The sequence below is a fragment of the Fusarium falciforme genome, chromosome 3 (genome assembly GCF_026873545.1).
Source record: "Fusarium falciforme chromosome 3, complete sequence".
NCBI classification, from domain to species: domain Eukaryota; kingdom Fungi; phylum Ascomycota; class Sordariomycetes; order Hypocreales; family Nectriaceae; genus Fusarium; species Fusarium falciforme.
This window is the reverse complement of record NC_070546.1, coordinates 3,287,474-3,301,327: the sequence shown is the minus strand read 5'-3', so window position 1 is coordinate 3,301,327 and position 13,854 is coordinate 3,287,474. Positions and strand designations below refer to the sequence as shown.

General features: G+C 53.8%; 4 protein-coding genes across 4 annotated transcripts; 1 reads left to right on the top strand and 3 right to left on the bottom strand.

Annotated features, from left to right (window-relative positions):
• Positions 1-1,875: 1,875 nt before the first annotated feature.
• Positions 1,876-4,059, top strand: NCS54_00429600 (Hypothetical protein; the record flags this gene model as incomplete). The annotated part of the gene is made up of 1 exon (XM_053149837.1): positions 1,876-4,059. The coding sequence occupies one exon, from the start codon at positions 1,876-1,878 to the stop codon at positions 4,057-4,059; it is 2,184 nt and encodes a 727-aa protein (XP_053005812.1).
• Positions 4,060-8,411: 4,352 nt separating this feature from the next.
• Positions 8,412-9,373, bottom strand: NCS54_00429500 (Protein CMS1; the record flags this gene model as incomplete). Its single annotated transcript, XM_053149836.1, has 5 exons — positions 8,412-8,593; positions 8,644-8,749; positions 8,807-8,852; positions 8,906-9,083; positions 9,139-9,373. The coding sequence occupies 5 exons, from the start codon at positions 9,371-9,373 to the stop codon at positions 8,412-8,414; spliced, it is 747 nt and encodes a 248-aa protein (XP_053005811.1).
• A 474-nt stretch (positions 9,374-9,847) lies between these two features.
• NCS54_00429400 (SH3 domain-containing protein) lies at positions 9,848-10,719 on the bottom strand (the record flags this gene model as incomplete). Its single annotated transcript, XM_053149835.1, has 2 exons — positions 9,848-10,570; positions 10,660-10,719. 2 exons carry the CDS (start codon positions 10,717-10,719, stop codon positions 9,848-9,850), a joined length of 783 nt encoding a protein of 260 aa, XP_053005810.1.
• A 734-nt stretch (positions 10,720-11,453) lies between these two features.
• On the bottom strand, positions 11,454-12,659 carry NCS54_00429300 (Hypothetical protein; the record flags this gene model as incomplete). The annotated part of the gene is made up of 1 exon (XM_053149834.1): positions 11,454-12,659. One exon carries the CDS (start codon positions 12,657-12,659, stop codon positions 11,454-11,456), a length of 1,206 nt encoding a protein of 401 aa, XP_053005809.1.
• Between the last annotated feature and the right edge of the window lie 1,195 nt (positions 12,660-13,854).

Below are 13,854 nucleotides of genomic sequence, written 5' to 3'. Positions count from 1 at the left end.
GCTTGCTTGTCAGTGGTTGACTTGGGGGGTTCCATGTGACAACCATTAAATTTTTTTTCTTCACTCTCATCAACCCCAGTCCATCCATCCATCCATCCTTGGGGATTTCCAGCTGTCAGCGCCGCTACCAAAGCATGGCTACCTGACGTAGGCAAGGTGACGCCCATACGCAGCCAGAGTCAAGTGCCAACTGCAGCTTAGAGGCACACTGTATTATTGGGGACTAGGAGTTGGTGCACATTGACGCAGCTGAAGGGTCGAGGGTCTATGGTTGGCGCCCCATCCAACTTGGGTTGTTCGGGGCCATCCTCTTATATCCAAGGGATACGATCCTGAATACAAAACAACGATTCCATGGCCGATGGATACGGTCAGCTGGGATACCAACTATTGAACTCAATCACCACTCGGGCGAGTCATTCAGCTTACCCGGAGTAAAAAGGAAGGAAAGCGAGATGAAAGAGACGGACAGAGGCAAAAAAAAAAAAGAAGGTGAACCCCCTGGGCTGTTCAACGGCCGGCCTTTGCCTCGTGGTCGGTCGTTCCTAGTCGGTTGAGGTGAGAAAAGCAAAAAAGCTCCGTGCTCCGAGAGCCAAGGTGAGCGGACGACAGTGCGAATATCTCGAGTTGTATACGGTAGACGGTCTGGTACCTTCCTGCGCCGCAACTGACAGCCGTGGAGTGCGTGTGGAGGGGGAAAAAAGGAAAGGAAGGCACCACCCCTGTCGGTCTGTCCCTTGTCCCTGCCCCATGCTCAATGCCCCATCATCCATACCGCAGCCTTCAAACCCATCTCATCCCCGTCTACATCATCCATCTTTCATCATCCATTGACTTGACTCGGGGGGACTCTATCCATATCCACTCGAATTCAATGAATCTCTCTTTCCTTTCTCCTCCTGCTGCCGTCTCCGCCATCTCCGCTTCTCTCCGTCCCGGGTCCGCTTGGCTCTCTTTTTTTACGCCTCCCTACGCTACAGTCCTTGTCCTGTACCACCCCTTGTTTTCCCCTCCGTCCCTCCGGCCCCCCGTCTGTCTAGTTGCTGCAGCCAGCAACACTGCAAAAGTTGCTTTTCTCTATGCCATCTGGCTCTATTCACTCACTCTACAGTATCCGTATGGTAGCCCGGCCCAGGCTCAGGTGCAGGCTTGCACACCAACCCAACCCAGTGGCCGACCAGGGGCATGCGCGACATGCAAGCTCCCGTCCATGTCTTGTTTCTGACTCTCCTAGTGTCTTCCTCTTTGCCTCCCTCTCCGTTTATGTCCTGCTGGCATTGCTCCGCCACTCAAACCCCAGCTCAGCCAGCCAGTTCAGCCGGCCAGAGCAGAAGCCCAACCAGCGTTGCCGGCATCATTCGTGGTCAAGGTCATTGCCATGGCATGGACGTAGTAGTCGCGGCAAGCAAGCAAGCAAGCAGGCAAGCAAACAAGCATCAAGTACCAGCTGGCAAGCAGTACAGCACGCGAGATGAGGCCCGCCGCGCACCAATAGTCCAGCCATACCCGCTCCAACCCGAGTCTATGCAGCGCTTTTCTCTGCATCACTCAAAGTCTGCATCTTGCTTGCTTCTTATATACTCAACGGGTTCCCGGGGGTGGGTGGCCACCCGGAATCTTCAGCCTTTCTCTGCTACGCTCTCCCCTGTCTGTCCGTCCCTTCGTCTCCATATTCCTCTCTCTCATATCTACCATAAACCTCTCTCACACACCTCTTTCTCTTTCTCTTCTCTTTTCTATTCCATCTTCTCCTTTTCCCCCGACCTCCACGTCAACCTGCCAACTTTTTGTCCTTCCGTGTGACAACTAGGCTGTCTGCGTCCTCCGCCCTGGCCAACCACTTAGAAGAGCCTCGATTTTTCTCTTCCTCCCACAATGCAGTTGACGTGGGACCTGGGAATGGACCATGTCCGGTCCTGGGTCCTCAGCGGCGATTATGAGCTGGACGACTCTTTCGACCGCCCCTTTGCCTGGAGTTCTACCATCGTCACTGGTCTCTCTGAGGCTGCCATTGTGCCTCGGCCTGATGATGCAAGTGCTCGTTCAGACGCTGGCGCAGACACCGAGACCTCTCTCGCTTCAGAGTTGACTCCAGCTTCCAGTGCCCAGGCTTCGTCTCCCTCTCTCTTTAAACCCGCCCCGGCCTTGAAGGAGCAGCAATTCCTCTCTGTGGCGGACCATGTCGACGACCCTTTGATCCCGAAGCAGAAGGACATCCGCCGCATCTTCAACAACGGCCGTCAGACTTGGCAACACTTTCTCAGCCAGGCCCTGGCCCTACCAAGAGGCTTCTTCCCCCCCGGCCTAGACCCGTCCATCATGCTCCAGGATATGCCGCCGCTCCCCAACACGGTCCCGTCAAAGGGCGTCCTGGCCGGAGCCCCCACCTGGCTCGTCCCGGAGCCCGAGCCCTGTCAACCGCCGTCCGCCCAACCGTCCGCTCGGGACCGCCCACCACACCTCGACCTCAACAAGGTTACCGGCACCACAAAGTATTTCCGCCTTTCCTACCCCGAACCCATCGACTGCCTCATCTCTTCGGATCCGAGCGCCTCCCACTATGGCAATCCCTCTGGCAGCGCAGACGCGTCCAACGCCCCGCAAGGCCTTGCCATCTTGACCATGTGCTGGTCCTACATCTTCTCCACCCGGCTACTGCAACTCCAGAAGAGAAGGGCCCACTTCACCGACTCCTGCCTCCGCCCAATCCCGATCAACGCGGTTGGTGACCTCGCGCAGAGCGAGATCCTGGTCCAGCTCCCCGGCGAGGCCTCCTTGCGTCTAGTCCACTGGCTCTCTGCCATTCTGGCGCCAAAGCCGGGCTGGGCTCCTGATGACGAAGGAGGTGCATGCTCACCTTGGGATGCGCGATGCACGGGAGATGTGCGGTTCGTCATTGCTGCCGAAGAGCAGGTCACGATTGACCCCAATGCTGAGCCTCCGAGCCCATCGGAGGCTACCGAGCTGCTCATTGAGTTTTGCAATTTGTTCGGCATCGGCCATGAACCCTGCCGATCCAGAGATCCTAGCCCCCTGTCGCCCATCAAAGCTGCCTTCCTTGCAACCCTCGCGATTCCCTTCTATCGCATGGCGAAGCTGCAGCCACATCTTCCTAGACCGTCTCTGAAGCTGCGCAAGACGACGGGGCTAGATGAGGGCCAGAAGACGGACATCCGGCGGTATGCTGGGGAAGCCCACTACTACATGACGCTGAGCATGCACCCTTACGCTCTGGGCCCAGTCCTCTGGAGCATCTTTTGGCAGCCCGACATCCAATGTAACCTTGTCAGCCCGTGGCTGGCTGCCATCTCCAGCGTCATCCGCCCCGCCTTCAACTACTGCGACTTTGAGATGCTGGTAAAGATCTTTGCGCTCCGCCGACCCCGCGTCGCGCTTTGGTGGCACGGCCTCTTCCTGCTTGGCAACCCCAAGATCCTTGACTTTATCCACAACTACCTCACTACCCTCGACGAGGGCTGCTTCTACGACACCCTGTCTCGCCCCGACATCGTCACCGCCGCTTGGACAGGGGCTCCCCAGTCATATCAGGATGACCTCTCCTCCACCGCCTACCATCATCTCAACGATGCCGTTCCCCGCGCTGCTCTCTTGCAGCACCGCCACACGCTGACCCTCCGCGACCCATGGCCTCTCTTCTACGGATGGCGGCCGTTTGGATCCGTTCCCAAGGATACTATCGAGCCGGATCTCTACCCTTGGCTGGAGCATGGCCATAACCGTGAGTATAACCACTGGACCTGGTGGTCCAAGGATGATGCTTCCGTTGAGCCATCTGTGCATGCCGGCTACCGCAAGGATACTGGGCGCTTCGACCCGACCGTCCCCGACCACCTCGAACTTCTTCCCGCCCACGACTCCTCGGCCCCTCTTCCTCCTGCTACCGTCCTGCCCATTGCCTTTGAGCCCTCGCGACGAGCCACTTTGCAGATGATCAACCACTCGCTTGGCAACATTGTTGGGGAGCGCAGCGTCAGCACTGCTGTAATTCCTGATCTGAAGCAGTCTCACCCCTGGCTCAAGGACTGGACGCCTGTCTAAACATCTATTCCCGCATGATACCTCATCTGTTTTCAGCATTCTTATTCTATCACCCTTGCATCCTTATCCCCCACCTTTTGATGAACTATGACGGATACGAGAAAACGACGTTCGTGGCAGATGGGACTGCTTCTTTCAAGTCTGGGGACAAGGGAGGGCTTTTTGGCCCCGAAATATAGTGGAGGAGGCGCGTCTTGGGTTACTAAAAGGAGGACTAATTGGGACAAACTGGTTTGTTGTTGATTTTGGACCATGGCGATGGGTCATGTATTGATATGGGTTTTGCTTCTGGATTCCCGCTGTTGTACCTTTTCTCCCCTTTGTCTTGATTTCTGGCTCATGGCGCTGCGAGGGGCGTCTTTGACGGCGCTCCCAGCTCGGGTTGCTTGTGTCATTCGAGGGTGTCTTGCTGGATCTTGGTGTTTTGGGTTCTATTCCAAGAGTTGTCCTGGTCCAGGCAAGCTAGCTAGGTGCTTTGTGTCAGTAGAAATGTCAAATACCCGACGACCACGTTTCAGTGGCTTCTCAACTTGATGCTCTCTATCTTGCTATCATCCTCGAGACTGTTCTCAAGTGACTCGAAAGTTCAAAGCAGCAATTTGGACATTGTTCAAGGGCTATTATGAGCCAAACCGTCAAGTTCATTATGTTGTCGGGATAATCTAAGTCTGTAAGAACATTATCATTACGAGGCAACAATCGACTCCACGATATCTATCACACCACCAATCAATGCAAATATTCCGAATCAAAATAATAGCACCATTGGATTAACACCATTGGGTCCCAGACAATCTTCTACACCTCCATCATGTTCTCTTCCATGAACAAGAAATCATCATTGTCCGCCAGACAGCTCAAGGTGAAGAGGGCTAGAAGGACGATGGCGCAATACCAAAGCGAAGGTTGAGATCGTCCTGCCGAGCCTGCGACAACTAGGGGAACTGGAGTGGTACCTGATGGCGGATCTGCTCGAACGAATGTTGACGTCGGGTCAGGGTCAGAGTCAGGATCCGGGGCCTCAGAGTTGACAGAGTCGCTGGGTTCTTGATCACTCTCCTGTCTTCGCGCGATATCGACCTCGGCATTAGCTACTAGTTGAGGTGGCAATCGGTCCAATGAGGCATCGTCCGTTGGCTAGACGGTGATGATCCTCGTTTGGGTGATTTCGACCTTCGTGGGAGCAAGCACCGTGATGACTTGAGGTCCACGATCAGTGTACGGGGCACTAGGGTCCTCCGGGGGGTGGGTGGCTTTGACAAACTCGGTCGTTGTTGGACGATCTGCTCGGATGAATGTTTCGGCAGGCTGGCTCGGCCCTGTCACCGGAGAAGATGGCTGTCCTGATGCTGCAGGATCTCCAGGCGCTTGAAGATTCCCGCCATTTTGTCCTTGGGCGCCATTACTTGGAGGAGCTTGAGGGTCATTGGGGGATTGACTGTTGTGTGAACCAGGAGACTGAGCAGGAGAGTTTGCAGTTCCAGGGTCAAGTGGTTTACCACTACCAGGGCTCGTTGGGCAGTTGCCGTTGCATGAAGGCACACCGTCACCACTGTCGTCGCCTTCTTGTGCCGAATCAGATCCCCAACCGCCATCACTACTAGGACTGGGAGGTACCTGGCCGTTTGGAGAGGACTCCTGGCTATAAGGGACAGGACCGTTTTCTGGGGTTGATGGGCTACCAGGGCATAGGCCAAGACTTCCATCACAGGGGGCACCGTTTCCACTGGGCAAAGGATTTGTTTCTCCCTGCGTAGGCGGTGATCCAGCATCTGTCGGAGGTGCGGCAGTGTTGCTGGCGGGAGGAGGACCTGGTGGTGTCGGGATAGTAGAAAGGCTAATAGCTCCTGGATCAGGTCCGTTTGAGCCGGGAATAGGACAAGAAGAACCCTCTGCATCTCCAGAGCAGCCTCCTGGAACATTGGGAGGCATGGGAGATGGACCGGTTTGGGGGCTTCCTGGGTTTCCTGTAGGGTCGCCACCACCGGGCCCAGAGTTGGGGTTGGGGACCGAAGGCGGTGTTGGGTTTGGAGGCTGACCGGAGACGGGGCATGGCGAGGGTCCATTTTCAGGACAGTTCGGATCACCTTGGCCTGGCACAGGAACGGCAGGACTAGATGCCGGTGCTGGTTCTTGTGGAGCTGGAGGTACTGGAGGAGCTGGAGGACTTGATGAGGCACCACAATCAGGCGAACCATCAGCTCGCTCAGGGCATCCTCCTGGGTTTTGGGTTCCTGGAGAGGGGATGACTGGAGTTCCAGGAGGTCCTTGGTTGTGATTCCCGCAAGCTGGGTTGTCGGTACCAACAGCGCAGCCTACTGGGTTGCCTTGGTTTCCAGCCGACGATTGAGGGGAAGAGTTCCCTGAAGCACCAGAGCCAGGCGTGGGAGTAGAGTCATCTTCGCAATTCTCGCCGGCTCCTTCTGGAGGACTTGTATGACCAGGCACTCCAGCATCTCCAGAAGGGGCCGACGAGGTTGGATTCTCGGCCACTGGTATAGGAGCAGGCTGAGATGGAGGTCGTCCTGGTGTTTCTTGATTGGGACCAGGGGGTAGGCTTCCGACATTGTCCCCGGGGCCAGAGCCAGAGCCATCATTCGCGCCGCCTGATGTTCCTTGACTATGGCCAAGGGGCGGACTACCGGCATCGGCTCCGGGCACAGTGCTTGCAGGGAAACCGTCAGCTGGATTGAGAGACGGAGCATTCGGTTGACCATCGGGTTGGCCATTCGGGGAAGGATCACTATCGCTGGGTGAACTTCCAGAAGGATGCTGAGCCTGTCCGTTGTTCGGAGCCCCTGAAGGGTTGTTGTTTGAGCCCTCAGTTGCTGGGTCGCAGTCTGCATCTACGGCCGCTGGGTTGCCAACACCGTTGCTAGGATTTTCGTTGCCCCCGGGGTTATTCGAAGCTGCGTGTGCGAACGTCCCTGACTGGTCACGATGTGATGTAGAAGGACCTGCTGGCTGGGATCCGAGGACGGGGTCTGTGTTACCAGCAAGTGGACTGGAATCGAGGTTGGGATCACCAGCTCCGGATCCGGGAATGAGAGGAGAATCATCAGTGGGAGGAGGCTGGGGAATACCAGAAGGGACAGAATCGGGAAGAGACAAGGTGAGGACACCATTAGAGCCGGCCGTGCAGTCAACAGCAAGGGTGAATTGGTCGCCAAAGGCAAACCGGCCCGTGTCAAATCGAGGAGTCAAATGAGAGAACCGTCGTGGGGCAAGGCCCACATGTTGTAGTTCGACAGGTAGGAGGTCGGTAATGAGAGCGCCGTAGTTGGAACATGCGGAGATGGTATATGCCAGAGCAGGGCCGTAGTCTTCTCCACAAGAATTGGCTAAGCACAAGAAGAGTTCCTGATGATTGGAGTCAGCACATTGACAACAGAATGACTGGTCTCCAACGTACCCTTTGCTTGGCCATGTCCATGCAGACAGCTTTGGTGGGTATGTTGTGCTGGTTGGTGAAGCGGTAACGAGAAAGGCCGCGAGAGCAAGTAGTAGCACATTCTATAGTCTTTTCAACCAAGGCTATCAGCAAGGGGGTCAAAGATGCTCACCTGGTACATACATGTCATGACCATGTACAGAGCCAGTGACAAGGCTTGACAGCATCAAGCCGGTGGCGAAGTAAGGCTTCATATCGTGTTCGTGTCTCGAGAGACTGAGTAATGGAAGAGTTGAAGTAAGGGGAGTAGTTGTGGCGTAAACGACAGTGGCCGAAAGAAACGGCTGGTTGGGGGAGGAGAAGGTTGCCAAAAGAGCACCGAGAGTCGTCAGGAGCGACAATCGCCAAAAAGAAGAGTAAAGTCGAAGCAAAGAGTTGTCAATGGGTTTGAAATTGACCGCAGTCACAAAAAAGAGGTGGTAAACGACAGTCACCAAGAAAGTCTGAGGTAAACGACACACCAAAAAAGTAGCCAGCGAGGAACGCGGCGAGTCCAAAAAGGGGAAGCAAGAAAATGGTCCAAAAACGGGCTTGAGAGCTCAAGGTGAAGCGGTGGATGATGGAGAGAAGAAGAGAAGAGAGAGGAGAGAGAGTGGATGAGAGGAGAATAAATGGCCGCCGAAGGCATCGTGAGAGGGAAAGAGCTGATCTCGGAGGGTGGAAGGTGTGTGGGTGCTGTTGCCCGGGAAAGTGCAGAGCCGACCGAGGAGGAATTGGCAAGAGCATCCTCCTTGAATCTCGGTGACCATCGCCAGCTGGAGCAGACTCAGATGAGGAAGCGGGCGAAGATGTGAACTGCAAAGTGAATACGCCGTTGAGACCAGAGCTGAAGAGAAAGAGAGGCAGAAGCAGAAAAAGGGACAAATAGATTGCTGTCAATTCCGTTGCATGGGTATCGTATCTAATAGAACAACAACGCCAGCGGCTTCTTCTCATCCCCATACCGATCCTTGAACTCCTTTCGTGCCAGGAACTTGGCAAGCGGCATCATGGTGTCCTTCATGTCCATGACGCCGCGCTTCTTCTGGTCAATGTGGGAGGCATCCACGACGAGCCGTTTCAAGTTGTCGAGGGAGAGTGCGCCTGCGAGAGTCAGCCCCGTGTTTCTTTGTGGTGTAGTGGAAGTGACTTACCGTTGTCGATGAGGTCCATGAGTCGGGCAGGTGTGCCGACGGCGATGCCAGTCCTGTGACCTTGAAGGAAGCTGACTTGCTCTTCGACTTTCATGTGCTTGGCGAACTGTTCCATCCAATATCAGCAATTGGCCATATATACAGGACACAAGACAAAAAATACCAGCTTGGAGATTGTGTTGTCCTTGTTCTGAAACTTGCGCATCGATCTGGTCTCCGTCAGCTTCACATCTTGGCTCTTAGATTGCAATGCGCCTCGTACCTCACAATGTCAGCCGCTCTCAAACCCGCTCCTGCAACGATGAGCGTATGAGGCGAGCCCTTCTTCTTGGGCGCCTTCTTCAAACCCTCGGGGTTCTCCGAGACGCTTTCGAGGAAGTCGGGGAACTTGTCCAACGTCCTCGTCTCCTGCCATGAAGTCGTGTCCTGGATGGCGTTGGCTGTCGCATCGTTAGCAGGTACATTCGGCAGAAGCGGGTGGAATCTTAGTATTACCTGATACAGTCAGATCAGAGATTTCCACGGCACTCAGATCACCGCCGAATCGACTCAGCTTCTGAGCGAGGTGATCCGCCAAAAGCTGGTTGTCCATTTTTGTAAACAGGGTGTTGAGACCCAGCTCAGTGTCGAGGGTGTCATCATCCGGGGCATTGGCCTTTCTCTTCTTATTCTTCTTGGGCTTCGGTTGAGAAGGGTTGTCCTCCGCCTGCCTCTTTTTAGATGCCGACATGGTGATGGTTTCTGGGGTTTGGTGTTTCCTTGCGAGATTGTAAGAGTTGGTCGTGGTTGAGGCGTCAAGAAATTTTATGTTTTGCACAGTGCCAGAATTTGATCATGGCTGGATTGGCGCTAGGGATGGAGATTCGCACTGTCTCTGGCACTGTATCTAGGACACTAGATCCACCAGGAGTTCATCATGAGTGAAGCAGATGGGCGGGCTCATGATGAGTGAAAAGACATTCTTTGATATCAAGATAGGTCATGAAATTCACCTCACTTCGATTGCACAGTAAATAGTCGCCCAGATTTTGTTCTACTTGAAACCTCTTCAAGGTCATTAATTCCCCCTACTTGGTACGACAAGAAAACAGTCATCCTCCTCTGACGCGCGTCTATATCCCTAGAACCCAAACGCCAAGTAATACCAGAGCCTGACCTGCAAAGTAATATCCTTCAATGTCCTTACTCTTCATGCCGTCGAGGCTTAGAAGATGCTGTTCACAATGTTTCCTCCGATAGTCGCACCAGCACCAAAGATGGCGGCGTTACCCAGCTTCTTACCAAACTTCTTGCCGTACTGTCCCATCTTGTTCTCTCCCTCCTGTCCCTGCTGCTGGCCCGAAGACCCCTCGGCCACAGCCATGGGCGGTACGTGCGAGTTGTAAGGGTTCTGCTGAGCGGGCGGGCCGTGAGACGGCGCAGGGTATCCGTACTGAGGCTGCTGAGGAATGGCGGCCTTCTTGGTCTCTTGCTCGACCAGGACGTAGTTGCGCGGGAAAATACCCTCCTGGCCGGTGCGTTCGTTGCGGCCCATCCACCAGTCCTGATTCATGTACTCGTAAACGGCGATCTGGTCATCCTTCTCGAACGAGAGGTCGCGGCCGTCAGAGGCGGCGTAGCGGTACAGGGCGCGGGCCTGAGCGACGGTGGGCTTGACGTTGCGCGCGGGGACGCCGGGAGGAGGCGTCTGCTCGTATGCGGGTGGCGCGGGAGAGGGTGCCTTGTTGACCTTGAGGTCCTCAAAGGCCTTGGTCGGGGGCTCGTGGGAGGGAGTGGGAGTTGCGGCCTTGGCGGCAGCGTTGTTGTTGGAGGCGCCGGTCGCGGTGCGAAGAGGGCCAGAGAGCGAGGACTCGGGAGGGAGAGCGGTGTTGATGGTCTCATAGACCGAGTCGTCAATCACGCCTTTTTCGAGGAGGTTCTCGAGTTCCTAAACGGTGTTAGATGATCGCATGTAATGGCCGTACGTTATTCCAGAGGAGATAGCGAGTATGGCCGATGAGGAGGGAGGTTATTCACATTCTTGATGTTCCGAAGCGACCGGTTCACCTCGATGATGGTCTGGCGATCAGCAGCCATGGTTGCAGATGGAGTTGCGCCGGGGCAAAATGGATATATAGCTGGATAATGCGAACAAAGGCAGAAATATGAGTCGCAGCGATGAATGGTTGCTCCACGGAAAGCGAAAGTGATGACAGAATGTCGAAGCCAGTTAGATGACGGAGGAGAGTTTCATGACCTGTTCAAAGTCCGGAGAGCACCAACAAGAGAGAACGGACCAGACCCCTACAAAATAAAGCGGGCGGATTGAGGCGGTGCTGCCCCTCGCCGAGACGGGGAGACTTGGCATGCCGGCTTCCCGACCCAATCACGGGGTTGGGCCACTCGTAAACGCCGCGAGGCTCTATGATGCGGTGTAACCGAGTCGGTATTTCATTCCGATGTACGCGTATCTTCTAATTAACTTGGGTATTTGTTTGTATGAAGTCATCAGTGAATGGAAAAGAGGCTTAAGTGATGCTTAGTTGTGAAACACGTTCAATTCCTAAATGGTTACAACCAACAGTGAGGAAGATGCGGGAAACAACATCGCCTAATATGGATCCCTTTTTATCCAGCAAGTCGGAGTATTTCATTCATACTCAATAGTGGATTATAAGTAAGCAACTGCAAAAACGTCAAGTCTGCCACATCCAATGCCATTTGAGAGGAGAGCTATCTCGAAAGCAAGTGAACTTTTTGAATTAGGCACATGAAAGCAATGATGAAAGGACTACCCGTGTCTAGCTTAACTCCCCGAAACCTATCCCATCCTACTTCAGTGGTTGATTCTCCTTCTGGTTGCCAGCCGATGAGCCCTTAGAGACAGTGTCGAAAATCTTCTTGGACTGAGTCGCCTGCAGAACTGGATTGTTCTGCGGATTTGCGTTGGTGTTGATCTCAAAGCCAATGAATGAGATAGCGGGGTGGTTGCGGAGGGAGTACCACACGTCCAAGGTGACAATGATGATGAAAATCATAGACAATGATGGGAATACTGACTTGATCTCAACCCTGCGAACATTGTGGGGGCGGTTGACCAGAAGCCAATGCTTCATCTGGTCGAAAGTTGCAGCGTTAGCATCTCGAAGGTGGACGTGAAGGACCACATTGACTGGAGTTCGAAACAGTGGGACAACTGGCCCTGGAGTCCATGTCTCATGAGCCATATTCGGAGCCAGCATGATAGGCATCCGAGTCGCTCCTGAATTCTGGAGGAAGTAGGGCATTGCGTTGAGCTTGGGAATTCCACCAGGCCTGATCAGATGCAAAGTAGCCATGCGATTGTAGAGTTGAGCGGTAGAAAGAATATGTCGGCTGTCGATGGCATGCTGGAGTTGCTGGACAAGGATGCTGGTGAAACTTTCTGGGCCAGTTTGGGTATTCTTATCAAACGCTGATGCTGCGATTAGCTCCTTGCGATGTCCAATGCCACCCCCAGCAGCAGCACAGCAGTCCAATAGAATAAGAACATCAGCAGGGGATGGGTCGATGATCTGGGTTCGAACTTCCTGGAAGTCTACCCACTGAGGTGGACGGCCTGGGACATCGGATGGGGTGAGAAGCAAGCGATGGGTACCGTCAGCTGCGTTGGGGTCTCGGTCACCATGACCAATGTAGTAGACAATGGCCAAGTCGTCTTCTTTGAGTCCATGAAGCAACCGACGAAGGTTGAAAGAGAATGTGCCATTTGGGTCTGGGTCTTGGTTCTTGAGCGACAAAGATTCGACAGTGTAGCCATAGGACCGCTCAAAGACCTCATGAATACGTCTGGCTTGGTTGGCAATCTGAAGGCCACCCACCCAGGTCTCATCAACCTCCCAATGGACAGCAAGAACTCTCATCTTGTCGTAGAGCTTGTTTCGAGAGGTGTCGCCATAGTAGTTGTGGCAGGCGTCAGTCATGGCGGACTGGAATTCGGCAATGGTCATAGGTGTTGGACGCCAGGCGTCGCGAGGGTGGGTGGGCGAGAACTCCATGGTCGTGATGGGATGGGATGGGATGGGATATGAAGACAAAGAAATAAAGTTTTTATGTCTGTATGTGTGTGTTTGTGTTTATGTTTATGTTTGTGTAGATCGACCCAAAGATCTGAGGTGTGATGAGGAGGATGAAGGAAGAGAATTCAAATCTGAGATCAGGAGGGAGGAGCTTTACTTATAGCCATCCAAGACTATGATTCACGATATCTAGGGTTTGACCCTTTAAGGCTGTGATTCAGAATCTTGAGGATCTGAAGCTGTGCACGAACCTGCGTTGTTATTGTTGTTTATGAAACAAGGTTGGCGGAGGGGGGGGCGCAGTGATCATGTACGATGCATCGTTAAAACTTGTTGCATATGAATAGGCCGCCCATTATAGAACATTTCTACTAGCTCCCTATGGGGCCTTACATCTATCTTTCAGGTCCTGCCTTCTCGGCCAATGCAGTATGTCCCAGTGCCTTGCGCATCGTATGCATGCCCTTGATACTGAACTCGGCCATCATGCATCTTACAAATACATGAAATGACAGATTCCATACTCTCTCTGCCCTGTTACGAGTTGCTCGCCCCCCTTTTGTCCAGTTGGCATTGTCTAAGTTGGCCATTGTGTTCAAAGTTGTTGCGCCAATCAAAGTTTGGCAATTCGCCGAGATGTTGTATAGGTTCTAGCTGCCTAGCCGACCTGTTCCTCGCCGTACTCCTCCTGCTGACTCACTCCAACAACCACAACCCAAGGGAGCAGTTCCGTATTGCTCTTAATGTGGCGCTTCTTTTGATGATCGAGGGTAGGAGGAAGAGGGTGCTGGCCCCTATGCTCGGCGGCGGCGGCGGCAGCCGGCTCGTAAGGCTGTTGGTCGGCTTGGAAGACTATCGAACGGGTTACCAGGCATCACCAAAGCTTCTTCTTCCTTCACTGATGACCTTATGCACACAAAGAAGTTAATTTAGAAGACACGCGTACATCGGAATGAGATATCAACTCGGTCACACCGCATCATAGAGCCTTGAGCTACCTGTGGGTATGCAAGGAAAATGACCTGAACACAGGAAGTGGACAAATTTCACTATGAGAGCAAGGGCAACAGAAAAGTAGTGGTAACTACACATTTTGAGTCAAATAGACATCGCTATCGTTAATATTTAATGCCATTTTCCATCCAATTCCAGCTCTTTCTCCCAGATCGACCGT